The 18,974-nt window shown below is 37.4% G+C and overlaps 1 protein-coding gene across 5 annotated transcripts in view; it reads left to right on the plus strand.

Moving 5' to 3' along the window:
* The window catches only part of Gpd2 (glycerol-3-phosphate dehydrogenase 2), a 137,163-nt gene extending 119,509 nt beyond the window's left edge, over positions 1–17,654 (plus strand). For 4 of the 5 annotated variants that reach the window (XM_074070821.1, XM_074070823.1, XM_074070822.1 and 1 more), the window contains exons 10-17: positions 389–523; positions 759–934; positions 2,044–2,175; positions 3,387–3,545; positions 8,457–8,569; positions 8,683–8,761; positions 9,341–9,439; positions 14,433–17,654. In XM_074070821.1, coding sequence (XP_073926922.1) covers positions 389–523; positions 759–934; positions 2,044–2,175; positions 3,387–3,545; positions 8,457–8,569; positions 8,683–8,761; positions 9,341–9,439; positions 14,433–14,558 — 1,019 coding nt within the window. In that variant the 3' untranslated portion in view covers positions 14,559–17,654. The remainder of the gene's footprint in view (positions 1–388; positions 524–758; positions 935–2,043; positions 2,176–3,386; positions 3,546–8,456; positions 8,570–8,682; positions 8,762–9,340; positions 9,440–14,432) is intronic. The other variant, XM_020186043.2, reaches the window with a different exon arrangement.
* Positions 17,655–18,974: the final 1,320 nt, after the last annotated feature.

Here is an 18,974-nt window from a genome sequence, read left to right on the forward strand (position 1 = left end):
ATAAGACCTAGAAGGACATTTAATAATTCATAAGTATCTTGAATTGTTTTTATTTGTTTCTTCCTTTTTGTTCTTTTAACTGCTCCTCGTTGTGCCTGATTGAGGGTTGCTAACATTTGTTTCTTCTGCTTCCTCTTTGGTATCAATGACAGTGATTTTCAAGTTCTTTGCTTTTTTTTCCCAGATAAATTATCTGTCACAAATAATAAGTCTTTGAGTTTCCTTGCATCTACCCTCCCTTATAGTTCTTACATTTAAGGATTTTCTCTCTCTTCTACAGTGCACCCACATTATATTTATCTTTTTGAATGTATATTAATTATTTTGTACTTTTGTTGAAATGTTTTTTTAAGTAATCCTCTTAACCCTTGGCATTGATCCCTACTAGTGAGAAGAGGGGACGTCCTGGCAGCCTGGAGTGGTATCCGCCCCCTTGTTACAGATCCCAAGTCTGAAGATACCCAGTCCATCTCCCGAAACCATGTTGTGGACATCAGTGAGAGTGGCCTCGTCACAATAGCAGGTTTGGATCTGGCCTTGTTATTTGGATGTGCTTCTGATACAAGCTTGACTAAATTGTCCCATGAGATTCTTTTATAACGTTAATAAAATAATTTTTTTTCTTTTTATGATTCTAAGTAGAGTCTTACACATTGCTTTACCACATGTATTATAAGCAACAGGTAAATTTATTATTAGTAACTTGACAGAAAAATGAAAGGAGCAACCTAGTGAGTTGTGTGTTGCCTTCTTTGTAGGCGGGAAGTGGACAACGTACCGGTCCATGGCAGAAGACACGGTGAATGCTGCCATCAAGGTTCACAATTTGAAAGCAGGACCAAGTAAGACAGTTGGGCTTTACCTTCAAGGAGGCAAAGATTGGAGTCCCACACTGTACATCAGGCTGGTCCAGGATTACGGACTCGAAAGTGAGGTGGGTGGGAGTTGCCAAGTCATTTTGCTCTTTCCTTCATCTTTCACTGTTGTTAGCAACAGAGCTGAAACTACAATGTGGCCCCTTTTGCTGGGTATATGTGTCTTGGGCACTGCAAAAGTCAGTGAAGAGAAAAAGATGACCCAGCTTTGCTACAGTTGCCTAAAAGATAGTGCACACATCAGTTTCTATATTGAAACCTGGAGTTTCTTGGTTTGTTCTAGCATATAGAGCTTCCCAAATTCTTTCTCCCAAGCACAGGGAAGTCTGAGCTTCAGAAGAAACACCAGAGCAAAATGAAGCTGAAGCTTCATCCGTCACCGATGCAGTGATACATGAGTCCTTGAGTTAGTGCTGGCCTAAGCATTTGGAGCTCAAGTGTTCCCTCCCACAAAATCAAATCCTAATGCTCTCTCAGAACTATTAGTCACAGGCTATAAGGAAACTGACAAGATAAGCGTGAACTTGGTGTTTATTTTATTTATTTTTTTAGTACCTAAAATGTACCAATAAGGCTCAGAAGACCAAAAATCGTATGTTCTCCCTCATATGTGGACTTTAGATCTAGGGCAAATGCAGCAATGTGGTTGGACTTGGGGTCACATGACCAGGGGAAAGCATGGGAGACATATGGGGATGGGTAGGAAACCCAAAACATGAAAGCGTTTGATGTCTCCACTCCAGAGGAACTGATACAGAAACCTTAAAGCGACAGAGATCAACACGAGAAGGGGATAAGGAAGCAAGGTAGTGATCAGTTAGAGATGAATCAGTTTGGGTTGTAACACACTTGTGCATGGAAGCAATGCTAGGAATCTCTCTATATAGCTATCCTTATCTCAACCAGCAAAAACACTTTGTCTTTCTTATTATGCTTATGTCTTCACTTCAACAAAATTAGAGATAAGGGCAGAACAGGTTCTGCCTGGAAGCAAGGGGGGTGGGGCGGAGGGGGTGGGGGTGGGGGCAGGGGGGAGAAATGACCCAAACAATGTATGCACATGTGAAGAAATGAATCAAAAAAATAAAAATAGAAATAAAAGCACTGGAAAAAGAAAAAAAATGTACCAATAGTCAAAGTGTCTGCCTAACGCAGTTTGTTTCTGCAGGTGGCACAGCACCTGGCTGCCACGTATGGTGACAAGGCTTTTGAGGTGGCCAAAATGGCAAGTGTGACTGGAAAAAGGTGGCCTATTGTTGGAGTACGTCTTGTGTCAGAATTTCCATATATTGAAGCAGAGGTATGTGAGTGGTCACTGGAGAACCCCTTGCCTGCCGTATAATACCATGTATCTGTTCATTCTTCATATTGTTTATCTTATTTCATTAATTTATTTTCTGGTGGTACTGGGATTTGAACTCAGAGCCTTACACTTGCTAGACAGACACTCTACCACTGGAGCCATACTCCCAACCCCCACCCCTTTTTTTTAGTTATCTTTTGGATAGGGTCTTGCAATTTTGTCTGGGCCCTGCCTCAGGCTGAGATCCTCTTACCTATGCCTCCTGTGATGTTGATATTACAGGTGTGAACAACTGTACCAAGCTTATTTGTTGAGATGGAATCTCACTTTTTCCTGAGCCTGGTCTCAAACCATGATTTCCCCCTAGTCTCTGTCTCTCTAGTAACTGAGATTTCAAGTGTGTGCTACCACACCCAGTTCTGTAGCTGAGTTTTAAAGTATGTTTTAGCTAAAACCTAAGTGTCTTTTTGCCAAGTGTAGACTCTTCTATTTATGAAATTTGAATTCTGAAGTGATGTTGATAACTGGTCAAAGTAACAAATATGAGTTCCTTTTTTCTCCATGAAGCTATCCCTAATCTTGTGAGTTTACAGTCATTTGTCCCTTTTGTGAATTTTAGTTTTCAACTTTGTGCCACTCCTGACTTACCGATGACATACCTTCCTGCTTTGACAATTCCTCTACGTCTTAAGCTTTGTTTGTCATCATGTTTTCAAATTTTCTGAAACAAGAGACTATGCCTTGTATTTATTTGTAATTCATTGTGCCCCAGTAAGCATTTAATTGTTGGCTGAAGTCAAACTCTGTCATCTGGTTACTCTGAGACAGAATTTTACAGCCTGAAGGAGCGAAACCATAGCTTCTCAATGCTTACCCTCTGCCTGCTCATCTGTGTCAATGAGCTTCCCCTCTACATATGAGCAAACTGTTCCTGCAGACGGTTAATGAGAAGTGATGCAGTTCGCATGCTTAGGCCAGGCTTTGTTGAGGAAGAAGGCATTAACACTTGTCCAGTTCTTCCCATTTCCCAAGCCTCTTTTCGCAGGCAGTAGGGAAGACTTGGGTGGCACCACCATTTGTGTCATGCCTGCTAGAGAACCAGAGACTCTAAAGCAAAATATCACCTTTTCCAAGCATAATTTTTTAAAAGTGAAACTGTATTTCTTCCCCAGAGGAAGATCTAAATAAACAATTTTCCTTTAATTCAGGTGAAATACGGGATTAAGGAGTACGCCTGCACTGCGGTGGACATGATATCCCGCCGCACCCGCCTAGCCTTCCTCAATGTCCAGGCGGCGGAGGAAGCCCTGCCCAGGATTGTTGAGTTGATGGGCAGAGAGCTGAATTGGAGTGAGGCTAAGAAACAGGTATTCTATACACTCTCCCTTTGTGAGCAAGTACGTACTTGATCTGTTTGTTGGTGGTGATCTTAGATTTCTTGCCAACGCCTGTATGTGTATGTATTTAATATTGCTAGGCCTCAGGAAAATGGAAAGAGAGTCTAGTACCAAAATGTGATTGTTCTTGGAAAACCTCTTATGGACATTGCTTTTCAATTTGCAGTCCTAATTCCGGGAAAAGAAAGCTATGAATGGTGGTGGCATAGGATCTTTTTCTGAGATTCATTGAAAATACTTTTAGAATATATTTAGTGGAAATTCGTGTGCTTGCTCATTTGCCTTTGGTAAAAAGCAATGGTTTTGCTGCCTGACCACCAAGTGCACATCATTTGTGTCATTAGAGATTTTTTATTTATGTCCAAATTTAAAAGAGAAAGCCAGTAATGTGCTCCCTGCCCTTTTACACACACACACACACACACACACACACACACACACACACACATACATACCCATGGATGTTGTAATAAGATCTTCATGTTTTTTTCATGTATTTTTTTTTAAATTATCCCAAACTTGTGACATTCAAAGGCCTATGAAACATTTTCATCTATTCTAAAACTACTTCCAACACACACAGGGTTCAGTTCCCTACTCCCACTCTCACTTGAATCCATTTTATTCCAGCTCTTTTAGCCATTAGTTTGTTGTTATTAGCCCTGGCCAACCTCACCAGTAATAACCACACTGCTCAATATACCTGTCAACTCTCACTTCTCATTTTACCTGAGCAGGCCACAGCGTATGACACAGCTGATTCTACCTTCCTTCTTGCACTACTTCCTTTTGTTTGGATTTTTGAGACATGCTCTCTCTTTGTAGCCCAAAAACTACTGCCTCCACTTCCCAAGTGCTGGGCTGCTGGGTGCCAACACCCCTGACTCTTAACTACTTTTTACCACTCTGGAAGACCATTTCTCTTACCTCCTCCAAATGCAATGCCTAAAGACTTTTCCATATCATAAGTAACTTTTTTTCCTTCAGTTGCTCAAGCCTAAACCTGAGAATACTTTATATATTCTCTCATAACTTATCTACATCCATCAGTAAATCTTGCCGTATTTATCTTCAAATAATGGTTTGGTTCAACCCTTTCTTAACACACTCACTACTACCACCCTGGTTCAGGCTGCTAGCAACTCTCGTGAATTATCACAGAACTTATCTCTCCCAGTCCAGCGTTTCTGCTTTAACAACTTTGATGATTCTATGAAAACATAATCCAGATCTCTGGATATATCAGTTGGGACCTGAGCTGGGGACATACATTTGAGTTGGCTTTTAAGCCATCAGAATGGATGAGATCATGGAGAGAGTCAGTGTAGTTAGATAAGGAAAGTGACCCAGAGACTTTCAGAGACACCTTAACTTTGCAAGTTATGGTGACAAGAAAGAATTGAGGAGAAAGAGAAAGTAATAGCTAGTAATGTTGGAAGATATATGCAAAGACTAAAATGGAGTTGTGACCCAGAAGATAACAGTCTGCTGAGATGTTATAACAGAAATACCATAGATTGGGTGGCTCAAATAATGAGCATTCATTTTTCACAGTCTGGAGGCTGAGACATTTTGGATCAGGGCTCCAGCAGATTTGAGTGCTGGTGGTGCCACTTCCTGGTTCGGGGGCAGACACACCCTTAGTGTGTTCTCACGTGGAGTGAATGGACATTACTGAGCATCTGTGTAATGTGCTGAGCGTGCAGTGAGGGATTGGGCATATGGTCTGTCCTTAAGGTGTTCTCACCATTCCAAAGATGGTTACCTGTCAATCACCTGGGAAATATCGGAGGGGTGAAGAGCAGGTTTAGAGGACTTATTTTCGACTGTAGGTATCAAAGTTCTCAGAGATGAAAAGTGACCTTACTTTTAAAGTTTTCCCCCAGTAATTTTAATGCCGAATACTGCCATGCACTGATGGTAGAGGTCACCTGTCAGAGTGCCTTGATTCTGATGATGCCTCTGTGAAGGGTAACTTTTCCCCCATTTTGTAGATGAGGAAACAGGTTCACAGAGTAAATCCCTGACAGAGTTTATACCAGCAGTAAGTTGTAGCTCTGAGATGAAAACCTAGTGTTGTTCTGATCCTAGAGTATGAACTTTCCCAACCCTGCCCAGGTGCCTCTGCATCAGCTTTTGAGTATTAGTTTAATCAGTTAAAACTTCGTACAGAGCCAACACAAGAATCAAACTTATGCCTTTGTGACTACTAATCATTTTTCCTTTTCCAGTTATGTTGAAATGATTTGAATATGCAGGAACATTTTTTTGTGCTAGGAATTGAGGAGTTAGGAGGTAGGAAGGAGAAAGAAGCTCTGAAACTGGTTGTATTTAGCCTTCTTAGGAAACTAGAATTAACTTCATTTCAAATTTATGAGAAGATTTGTGTGCTTTGAAATACTCTTCTATCCCCCATAACACAATAATAAAAGTGAAAGACCTAAGTTATTATTCAGTGTCTGAGACATAGGAGTATTAATGAGAACCGCAAGCAGTCTAGAGAGAACAAAGGAGGGGGGAAGAATTAAAAGGTTAGAAAGTTGGACTTCTGAGAAAAGGTTAAAAGCAGTGGGATTATTTAACCTGCAGAAGCAAAAGAGGAGCGAGGTGATAAATAACTTTCTGCAGATGAATTGTGGTTGTTTTTACTGGTCAATACTTAATGAGTGACTTGTATACTGAACATTGTACCATATATTTTAGAGGAATAATAAATAGCTCATGGTTTCAAGGATTTTTGTAATTGTGCAAATACAACACCTTTTAGAAATGTGTGTATATTTTCAAATTTTACAGAAGTACTTAGAGGAATTGTTACTCAAGATTGAAAGCCAAATCAAGTATGGTGGCTCAGTGCTCTAACCCCAGCATTCAGAAGGTGGAGACAGGAGGGCCACAAGTTTGAGGCCAGCCTGGGCTACATAGTGGGATCTTATCTCAGAAAACAAAATTGAGACAATAAGATTGAAAGCCAACTAATCAGGAAGAAGAGAGGAAGGCATTGTGTGGTAGAGGTGGAAACTGATTGAGGAGTGGATTGGGACATTTAGAGAAAGTGACATTGCAAAACTGTGTTCCACAGGATATGAATTAATATATGTGAAAAGATAACTACAGAGTCAAAAGAGTTTGGAAATTCTGTGTTAAAGAAAGAAAACTCTTTGTTTTCAGTTCAGATAATTTGGAGCCTTCTAAATGCTTATATGTACTGTCAATTTTTAAAAGATTGGAACTTTCTTGGACACAGACCACACTTTCCCTTTTGGAGAAGGCTAAGCAGGAAAGGGTTCACATTGCTTAAGGACATATTTTGGAAATGCTGCTCTGAAGGATTTGGTTGGTAAGGTGAATTTTTTTTAACATTCAATGAAAACATAGTTTTCATTGAGAGACTTTAAAGATCACTTAAATAGCTTAAAGAAAGTCTCACAAAAAGAAACATTTTCAAAGTTAATCCCCAATGAGGAGGAAAAAGGAAGCAAGTAAAGAAATGACCACAGTTTAAACACGAAGTTTAAAACAGATTGAAGACAATGAAAGGATGGATATCAGAGATAATATTGATTTACATGAATAGTGTCAGGAATTGGCTGAGTGTTGGGGAAAAATTGCTACAGGCATCAACATAACTATTTTTTTGTGGGGGGATGTGACCATGTAGCCCATGTTGACCTGGAGCACACTGAGCCCAAGCTGGCCTCAAATTTATAATCCTCCTACTTGTTTCACTGGTATTTACACTTCAGATAAGAATGGCCCATTGAGTTAATAACATTCTTTGATGGGAAGCTGGGAATTTGAGACTTGTATCGGTTTTTTTGCTAGGTTGCAATGTATAACAAGCAACTGCAGAATCTCAGTGGCTTATCACAGCAAGCATTTATTTTTCACTTACATTACATGAAAACAGCATGTTAGCTGCCATAGCTCTTCTTCATACTCAGTTCTCATCTAAAACATGCCCTTCTCATGGCACAGGAGCAAGAAAGGCAAGGAAAACTAGGAAATTATTTTTAAAGCTTTCACTCAAAAGTGTCATGTTGTGTATTCATTCATGTTCTATTGGAGTTTATGTAAGGGGGAAAAGTCTCTCTCTCTCTCTCTCTCTCTCATGTGTGCTCATTTATATATGTGAGAAAAGATTTGCAAACAAATATTCTACAACAGAGTCATCTTGGAGGTACTTTGATGGGAGAGGAGAGTTATATGACAGAAACTAAGAAAGACAGCATATCTAGGTTGGTTAACACTGAGGACATTGAAAACAGAAAGGATCACTATTGAGGAGAGCTTGTTTCTTCCTGATTCTGTAGCTATCAGAATCCTGGTGACAAAATTTCGGCATACTAATCTCCTGATGCATGCTGTATTATAGTAGTGAGTCAAGTCCTAGATATCTTCACTTTCAATCAAATTTTTTTGTTCTCAAACTATAAGAACAGAATTTAGAATTTGCTGGTTAATACTGTGAGAGAATACTGTTCAGTAAAAAGAAACAAAACATTAAAACATGTAGCACATGAATCATTATAATATGTGAAAGCAGTCCAACACAGAAGAGTACATTCTATAAGAAACCTTTGGTATGAAATTCCAAAAATTCTGCTTTTTTAGGGGAATGTCTGGGACAAGAGTTCAGGGGAAGAAACCAACTACAGATGAACACGAGGATGTTTTTTAGAGTTATGGAAATGTTCTATATCTTGATCATATTAATTGAACACCTAAAGAGGTGAAATGTATGTCCATAAAATTGGAACATATAAATGTTCCGGTCAAATGAGGATCAATTTTCTTTTTGAAGACCAAAAGGAAAAAGGAGAAAAAAAATCAATAATTCTTTCTATAAGTCTTTGAACTTTGTGTGTGTCTCTGTTTTAGGAAGAACTTGAAACAGCCAGGAAGTTTCTATATTATGAAATGGGCTATAAATCTCGATCAGAACAGTTGACAGATCGCTCTGAAATTAGCCTACTGCCTTCAGACATTGACAGGTACTTCCAATAAGCTCTGTCTTTCCTCTTCTTCCTGTTCCCCTCTTCCTTCCCTTCCCCCCCTTCCTCCTTCTTCTTTGTAAGTATATTTTCCTATTATTATTGTGTTGCAGATATAAGAAGAGATTTCATAAGTTTGATGCAGACCAAAAAGGCTTTATTACAATTGTTGATGTTCAGCGTGTATTAGAGGTAATATATATATATATATATATATATATATGACAAAAAATATAGTTTTTTGGTTCAATATCAGTCTTTGGTAATAAAAGTATATAAAGATAATATTGGATAACTTTTTTGTCATCTAGCATTTTCTACAAGCAATATTTAATTTTTGAAAGCTTGGTAACATTGGAAAATGGATATGCACTGGGCTGGGGTGTGGCTCAAGTGTACAAGCCTCAGTACTGCCAAAAAAGAAAGGATATGTATAATTTTCTTTACATTTTTTATTAATCATATTATCGTTGTACTGGGGGTACACTGTGACATTTACAAAAGTGCTTACAATGTAACATGGTTGAATTTACCTCCTCTATCATTCTACTTTACCCCTCTCCCCTCGTTCCTGGAATGTCTTCAACAGGTCTCATTTTTTCATTTTCACACATGTGTACATAGTATTTCCACCATATTCAGCCTCCTGCACCCTTTCCTTGTAGCCCCCCTCTCCCACTGGTACCAGTGGACCTGTGTTACCTTCCTGTTCTCCATTGATATGCATAATTTTTAGTTGAACCTCACATTCTGTATTTCATTCCTACTTAGAGTATCAATGTGCAAATGGATGAAAATACACTACATGAGATTCTGAATGAAGTAGATTTGAACAAAAATGGACAAGTGGAGCTCAATGAATTTTTGCAGGTGAGTCATGGTGAAAGGACCTTTTAGTTGTCTTATCCTAAAGGAATGTTTAAGATTGAATTCTTTTTTTTTAATTATTTATTCACATGTGCATACATTGTTTGGGTCATTTCTCACCCCTGCCCCCCTCCCTCACCCTCTCCCCCTCCCCCCTTCCCCCACCCTCTCCCCCACTCAGTTCTAGGCAGGTCCTGTTCTGCCTTTATCACTAATTTTGTTGAAGAAAAGACACAAGCCTAATAAGGAAGACAAAGCATTTTTGTTAGTTGAGTTGAGGATAGCTATACAGAAATAGTCCTAGCATTGCTTTCATGTACACATGTGTTATGACACATGTTAATTCATCTCTATCTGATCTTTACACTGGTTACTGATCCCCTCTCATGATAACCTCTGTTGCTTTAAGGTTTCTGTATTAATTCCTCTGGAGTGGGGACATCAAACGCTTTCATGTTTTGGGTTTTCTACCTATTCCTATATCTCCTGTATGTGTTCTCCCCTTGTCATGTGATCCAAGCCCAACCACATTGCTGCTGCATTTGCCCTAGATCTAAAGCCCGCATATGAGGGAGAACATACAATTTTTGGTCTTCTGAGCCGGCTCACCTTGCTCAGAATGATGTTCTCCAGTTCCATCCATTTACCTACAAATAATAAGATTTCATTCTTTTTCATGACTGAGTAAAATTCCATTGTGTACAAGTACCACATTTTCTTGATCCATTCATCAATAGTGGGGCATCTTGGTTGTTTCCATAACTTGGCTATTGTGAATAGTGCTGCAATAAACATGGGTGTGCAGGTGCCTCTGGAGTAACCTGTGTCGCATTGCTTTGGGTATATCCCCAGGAGTGGGATTGCTGGATCATATGGCAGGTCTATGTTTAGATTTTTAAAAAGTCTCCAAATTTTTTTCCATAGTGGTTATACCATCTTGCTTTCCCACCAGCAGTGGATTAGGGTTCCTTTTTCCCCACATCCTCACCAGCACATGTTGTTGGTGGTATTTTTGATGATGGCTATTATAACAGGGGTGAGGTGGAATCTTAGTGTGGTTTTGATTTGCATTTCCTTTATGGCTAGAGATGGTGAGCATTTTTTCATGTGCTTTTTTGCCATTTGAATTTCTTCTTTCGAGAAAGTTCTGTTTTGTTCAGTTGCCAATTTTCTATTTGGTTCATTGATTTTAGGAGAGTTTAGTTTCTTAAGTTCCCTGTGTATTCTGGTTATCAGTCCCTTGTCTGATGTATAGCTAGCAAATATTTTCTCCCACTCTGTGGGTGGACTCTTCAGTTTAGAGACCATTTCTTTTGTTGTGCAGAAGCTTTTTAATTTTATGAAGTCCCATTGGTCCATCCTTTCTCTTAGTTGCTGGGCTGCTGGGGTTCTATTGAGGAAGTCCTTGCCTATACCTATTAGTTCCACAGTGTTTCCTGCTCTTTCCTGTATTAACTTCAGAGTTTCAGGTCTGATATTTAGGTCCTTGCTCCATTTTGAGTTTATACTAGTACAGGGTGATAGATATGGATCTAGTTTCAGTTTTTTGCAGGCAGGTAACCACTTTTCCCAGCAACATTTGTTGAAGAGGCTGTCTTTTCTCCATTGTATGTTTTTGGCACCTTTGTCAAAAATGAGGTGGGTATGGTTGTGTAGATTCATATCCAGGTCCTCTATTCTGTTCCACTGGTCTTCATGTCTGTTTTTGTGCGAGTACCCTGCTGTTTTTATTGTTATTGCTTTGTAATATAGTTTGAAGTCAGGTATTGTGATACCTCCAGCATTGCTTTTTTTGCTGAGTATTGCCTTGGCTATTCGAGGTCTCTTGTGTTTCTAAATCAACTTTAAGGTAGATTTTTCATAAGATTAAATCCTTTTTTTAACATATGTTAATTGTATAAAATAAAATGAGTTGCCTTATGACATTTCATACATGTGTTTAATGTACTTTGATCACATTCTTAAGTCCACATGTTTGTCACTTCATTCTGAAAGAGAAGAAAGCTTGAAGCCAGCAACAGTTGATGTGTCTACTCTCAACGATAAGGCTCAACTTTTGGCACATGTTCTTTTTCTTTCTTTCTGTGGGAATATTCTGTTATCTTGGGCAATTTAGCTAAAATCCAAGTTAAACATGGCTGAAAGACCTGAATAAGAATTGTGCTTCTTAAAGAAATATACCATAGAATATCACTGTTGGACCATTACCTACATCAGTAAAGAAAACACAATACTTCTAATGTAGAAAGTAATTTGATATTTTGGGGGTTTTTTTGGTGAGGGGGTGGTACTGGGGAATTGAACCCGGGCCTCACACATGCTAGGCGAGTGCTCTACCACTTGAGCTATGCCCCCAGCCTTTCATTGTTGTTGTTCTGTCTGGTTTTTGAGACAGGGTCTCTTTATGTAGCTCAGGCTGATCTTAACCTCTCTCTGATCCTACTGCTTCTGCCTCTCAAATGCAGTGATGTCTATCAAGCGCCACCATGCCCAGCTTAAAGTCATTTTTTAATGAAAGAAATTAAAAATTATAGCTCTATTCATTTAAGAACTATTTTCACTTAAGAATGTAATTATTAGATTGTTATACTGTAAACAATCAGAAAAACAAAAAGAAGGAAATTTGTACTGTTGGGTCAAGACCATATAATTTAAACATTCTCATTTCCAGTTTTCAATTTACTGAAGATTCAGTTGTTTAATCTTTGGAACCATGAAGGAAACAAATTTTGTTTCTTTAACTTTAGTCTAGTTGCTATACACCATTTCTTAAAAGTTCCTTAAAGGGAAGAAATTCAGTAAATCTATACATTATTTGTAGCTGTCCATATGACTGTAATCATTTGAAGAATGTATTGGTTTCCAAGCAGCCAGGTTTTTTCTGTAGTGTTTCTTGGGCAGGTATTTCAAATGAATGCCGGGTCTTGCTTGCACCATGGCAATGATGAATGCTGAACATGAAATAAATTAATGCTGGGGATTTTGGTCAATGTCAGCCCTTTCTTCACTGTGTCAAGTTAAACAAACAAGATCAAGGCAAAGGAAATGGTAATTGTCTCTCTGGAGATGAGCTGCAGATAAGAGCATTGTGGAATCTAAATGCAGAAAATTTTCTCAGGTTGTGTCCAGCATTATAAAAAAGAGTGTTTAGTCCTTTAGCTTACTGTTTAACTAAATGCACATTTTAAATTGAATTTATAATTTATGCTTGGGAATTGGAAGCCATTTAATGCAATTTTTGGTATAGTTTTTCTGGAAAACATTTTATTGTTTGTCTCAGAATTTTACAAAACTTTTCTTCAAAGAAATGGCTTATGCTTCATTGCATGTGCATTGTAAATAAGCAACAGCATTTAAGGTTGAAAAAACTGGGGTTTTAGAAACAAAAAACCATCTAATTTTTTGGGTATGCTATGTGGTTTGGGTTTTAAATAATTTTCTTGAATGTAGTAGAGTTAAAACACATAGAAAATAATTTAAACCACCTGCAGGTTTTCTTGTAGAGATTTTTAAATAATTATTTCATGTCCAATTATAAATGAAAGAGACTATTCGTGTTTCAAGCAAGTACAGATAAACAGTATAATTTCCATTTAAAAATGATATTTCTCATATAATATATTCACACCCAAATATAATTTTTTTCTTGTAACGTGGTTTTTAGATACATGTAGTATTTAAAGAAAACTGACTTTTTGAGGTGGGTACGCTATTTTTGGCTGGAAGAAAACTCTAGCTCTGTCAGTTTTTATACCTCTGATATACTCTGAGGGTATTCTTAGAATCAAGGACCAAACAACAAACAGTAAATTGTTCTGTCTTTAGATGTCATCATTCCTTATATTACACTATTCCTCAGATGTAAAGTATATTTTCTGGTTGGTTTGTTTAATAAAAATATTTTCCTTTTCTGAAGATTAAGGGCCCACATTCATCTTGTTAAAGATCTTTTTTCGAATGCAGATATGAGTTTTCAATCACCTTTCTGGAAGGATCACTATAGACAGTGTCTGATTACATGACTTTATTTCCAGGTCTGGGCTTTTAATGACACTTCTGCATGTAGGAGTCCATCTCTAATAAGCAATCGCTTGTGAAACAGCTTTTAATAAGGTCACGAAATTCTCATCCAGCCCCTTGGCAGGTGCTTCTGACTTATATGTAGAGCTGTGTTTTTAGAAGTGCATCTCTGTAGGATAAAAGCTTTAACAATAAAAATTTTTTAAGAATTTTCATAATGTATGTTTTCTCTGTTTAAGGCAAGCAAGTAAAAAAGATTAAGGTAATGAGATCAAGAAAAGCAAATAGTTAAAACCACCTCAATGTGGAAAGTGAAGTGGGGTGGGGGGATGCTCAAACTCATAATTGCAAGGTGCTTTCCAAATTAAAGGCCTCTGCCTGCTGACTGCATGTAATTTCAAGACTTAATTCTGATTTTATCCATTGGATAAAAATGAATTAGCTAAAATCTGGGCAATGGAGTGCTTTTGATTCTTAGGGCACATCTCTGGGTCCATTTTCAAGGACTTACGTGTAAATTGCTTTTAAAAGTCTTTAAGGAATTTGAGGGAATTGAAGTTGTCAAGTACAGTTAAAAAAGGATAGTTACATATGGGACATGGTTTGTCTTTGTTCAATCCCTGAAGTTCTTTTTAAGATTTCAGATAGAATTAAAGATGCAGTATTTGAAGTTGTTTCAGAAACAAAAGTGCCCTGAGTACACTAAGGCAAAACGTGATGCATTAGATGTGCTTATAGAGGCAGCCTGGTTTGCAAGGTAGATGTTTTTTTTCAGTAGTAGTAGTGTACCTGCCCCTTCCCCTCTTTTTGAAATGTTCAAAAACTTTGCCCTTCTTTTTTGAGCTGTCAGACTTATGATGGCTTTTGGTGGATCTCTTAGTTACTTCTGCCTTGCCCTAATGGTAACCACTGAAAGATAAGAATGAGGGAATAAGCTGGCCCATCTTCTGAATCTGTTGTCTGTTTTCTCTTAAAGCTAATGAGTGCTATTCAGAAAGGAAGAGTGTCTGGAAGCCGCCTTGCTATACTCATGAAAACTGCAGAAGAAAACCTTGATCGAAGAGTTCCAATTCCAGTGGACCGGAGTTGTGGAGGATTGTGAGTCTGACCAGTAAATCCACAGCCAACAAACCTAGGAACGACAAATCTCCATGTAATGGCCAATCGAGATGACTTAAATCACTCTAACATAATAGCTATGATAGCTGCTTTTTTTTTTTCCTTTTTAACACTGGAAAGCATTCCAAAACTTTAGGATATTAGTGTATTTGCCAACTTAATTTGCCAATACTTTATTTGCATTTGCCATTCAATCAAGCTTCTAAAAAGTATATTTTCTCATTTTCAAAGCACATTGATTTAATGTTTGATATCCATTTTGTGACCTGTTAGACTTGATACTCTTCTTTTGTTTATTCATTGATTCTAAATCAGTCCTAAAGTCAGAATATTTTAGCAGAAATTGAAAAAAGAAGCTAAAAAAAATGCTGTGACACACACAAAGCTCTGGACATTAAACTTGTGACAGCATTTTTTTTCTTAAAAAAGAGCAACTATTGAAATGATTGTGTTTCTGGAGCCTTCTCAGCCTTTTTCTCTTCCAGCTTATCTACCTCCCTCTTCCAAATAATTTTGCACAGTTTTGTATCTGGAGCATGACTGGCAGAGCTGGAGAAGGGAGGAAAAGTTTAGATCTGGTTACAGATCTCAAAGAGAGACTCTGAAAGCCTCTTGAATCGCAGGTAGAAGATAAGGCTCGTAATGACATTTTCTGGGACCTACAATGATAGTTTCATCTCAGCAGTTCCTTTTTTCCTAGTCAGTGCTGATTTTCTTTGACTATGACAGTTTCCAGGAAGATCCTTACTTTTCTTACTTTAAAACCAGTGTGTTAGTGGCAAGTTGCATATAAGGGGGTGAGACCAAATCTTCCTACTCTTTATAGTAATAAGATATGATAAGACAATTTTCAATCTCCAAATCCTGAATTTTACACCAGGTGGTATTGTCAAACGTGTCCTTTAGGGGCAAGTATCTGCAAGCAGACAGTAAAATAGGATAGAATAGACTTTAGTTAAAATAAGGCACAACCCTTCACTATCAAAGGCTAGTCTATTGGCTAAAACTCTTCTTTTATATTCAGCGGAAAAATTCTTAATATATTCCCCCACCCCAAAACCTCACACCCAACACACATTCACACACACACGCACACACACACACACACACCAAAAAACAGTGTGCATTGAATTTAGCAAGTGATACACTGAATTAAAATGCCAGCTTGGGATTCTTGTGCTATATTTTGTTGGCATTTTAACGAGTCACCTTAATATTTATTAATTGTGCTTCCTCTTTTGAAGCTAACTACCTACTTTTTTTTTTTTTTTTAAAGATCAGGTTCTGTCTACAATAGGAAATGTATCACTTTATTTCAGGGTTGGTTTTCATTGACTTGGTCCTAGTTTTGAAAATTGGTGACTCTCTTTCTACTTATACCAACATTCTGAAATATCTTTATGCTTCTCTCATGTAAGTCTTGAGCCTGTATGAAACTGGAACGTTCATTTACTTATACCCCTACTTACCACCTCTGAAAGGAACATAAATGGGAGTCAGAGACAGCATCTCAACCATTTTTTATTTTTAAATGGAGTTTAGATACTTACCAGTTCATAAAGGAAAATCTAAAGCAAAGCATGTAATACTTCCAGATGTCACTGTGAATTTTTTTTTTCAAAGTGAATTTTTTACGCTGGCTTTTTCTTCTTTTTACTAAATGGAATCATGTGGATTTGCAACTTGGTGTTCTTCTATCAAGACAGTAAATTTCACCGTTTAGAACCTAGTGACACTGAGTAGGTAGAAAAGCTGTCCTTTAAAACAATATTGTACATTTGTTTTCTCTCTCTGTTTCTCTCTCTCTCTCTCTCTTTCTCTTTTTCTAGCTAGATCGAGATAATGACGACTATATCCTACCCGATTCCATTACAGTAGGGACGGGGCTTAAAATGTCCCTGGCTTGGGCAGATCTGTGTTGGTAAAAACAGGCCTCATTTGTGCTCGCTTTGCTATGAATGAAGTTCCTTTAAGGACAAAGAAAAGTGCACTTCTCTTCATTTGAGCATATCTGTGTTTGCTTAAAATCTGCTAATTCTAAAACACACGCTCCTTCACCAATCCCAGAGACTCGTTTTGGAAATGAACTGATTTCAAGCCATTACTGTGAATAAAGCTCCCAACATTTTCATAAAAGTTCTTATTTAAACCTGTTCTTCTTTACTTGATTGAAGCAAAGGGGAAGAAATAGAGGAATAAACCCCTTCAAAATCCATTATGAGCACAAACCAGTGTTTTTTTTTTTCTTTTCATACAAACTGATGTTAGTTGCTTCTTTTGGAGTCTGGCAGTGGTGTGCAGGGATTGCCTTATATCATCAAATGATTTATTCCAAGAGCCTAGAGGGGGATTCAGGTGAAGGAACCCCAAGAGGTGGTTTAGCTCCCACCTCAGTCATAACAATAGAGATAATGCTGGATTATTTGTTAAGCCAAGGTTGTCTGCCTCATGTCCATCATGCTTTCAATCAGCTTATACCAGGTGTAACTTTAGTATTTCTAATATTAAATGCATGCTTCTTATTCTGCCGTAGTCTCTGGCTTGATTTTGTGTTCTCTGTTTCTAAATATAGCTTCCTCTTTTGTACAACAAAAATTTCATTCTGACTTTTACTAAATTTTCTGTAAGGGTCATCATTGATTTTATTCCCCTCTTTTTATGCATTTGTAAAGATTTTTGCATATAAGTGTAATCACATGTTGAAGTCATGATGCTGTACCTTGCACTGTTTTGCATTATGTTAACTTTTTTAGGGAATAAAAAAAGCCCTACTTGTTTTCAAAGAATATCAGGATAAGCCCAGCCCTGGAGTGGATATACACACTGCATGTTTTCATATGTGGCACTTTTATGTATTGTGTTGGGTTATTGTTCTAGATTGGACTGTTAAATACTATGTTTGAGGCTGGGTTGTCATTTTTATAACTGTCTTGGTATTTTATCACTATTATTTATTACTTTTGATATACAGTATGAGCTGCATGCATTTATAGAGCAATAAGACGATGTATTTAATGTGCCTTGTTTTTAACTGAATGAGAACTGAAAGCATGAATCAATAAAACTGATTAAAATGGTCCATTTGCTGGCATTTTGATGTTACTTGTAGTCAGATACCTTTGACTACTGTTGAAGTTTTAAAAAAGTTTAAAATATTTTTAGAAACTGTATTTTTAATGACATATCAATTCTTTTAACTTGAAATTTTGTGATTTTATCTCAAAAGTGAGATTTCTGCATAGACACATGTAATTTTATGAGACAAACAGAATTATTTGTATTAATTTGTTAGTACAGCCTTTAGTGTATCCCTTCTGTATTTGTGCAATCCTATTCTAAAATTACATTCGTACTATTACAATTCAGTTGAATTCTTTTTCCTTTCCTTTCTTTTTTTTTTTTGTCAACCGGAGCCTTTGAGCCTCCGCATTCCCAGGCACACTGATGAATTTTATCATAACTAAAATCGATAGAAATGAATGGGAAAGATTACATAATCCATTTTGATCATCTTACATGTCAAGTTAGTGCGGGGTTGCCAAGTGTTGATAAATGCTCTGACAGAAAAAAATGCTATATATTTTCATTGTCAGTAAATCAGTAAAACTGTTATCAGTTTTAACAGTGGTCAGATTTTATAATGCACATGTTATTTTCTAGGTTTTAATTTACACATATACATGAGTACATGGAGTTCTCCACATGTGGTTTAGAGGTGATACCTCTTAGTTATGTGTGCTCAGAGGCATTTTTGAGCTTTTGAAAGTTCTTGAAATTGTATAGACTATCCCAAAGTGAGGGCTCCCAGGCAGACTTGGAACAATGAACTGTTCAATGCCTGGGAAAAAAACCATAATAATTCAAAACATTTTTCATTGATCCTGCTTATCAAATTTGATATCACTCTAAAATTTGTCAAAAGATTGCCCCCAGTTTTCAAAACATTTAAGAGTTTGATGGTCATAAAAGGGGGATACATGATACTAATGTCAATATTTTGCAATTTTGTCAACAGTGCACTATCACTAGTGCCAGATTCACCTGGTGGCATTTGAATTATGAAGGCAAGAAGCAGCAGAAGTTTTAAATTGATTTGGTACACTCATAATGAGAGGATTTCTGTATAGGAGGCAGGAATGATGAGTCTTTTGTATCCATACTTTGTATTTTAGGTTTCTGATTAGCTTCCTAACTTGTGAAATGCAAGCACAGAACGTAATGCATGTAAGCCTGGATGACACCAGTGCAGGTCCTGTGCTAAGGGGTGTGGACCCTTTAGAAGAGTCAATAAGTATCCTTGTATTTTGTTAACTACCTGGTCCAGAATTTAAAAAACAGAAAGAATCATGTGACCTAAGCAGAATTATAAGCACTATGTCTGTTCTCATATCTCATGTCA

The sequence above is a fragment of the Castor canadensis genome, chromosome 4 (assembly GCF_047511655.1).
Source record: "Castor canadensis chromosome 4, mCasCan1.hap1v2, whole genome shotgun sequence".
Taxonomy (NCBI): Eukaryota; Metazoa; Chordata; class Mammalia; order Rodentia; family Castoridae; genus Castor; species Castor canadensis.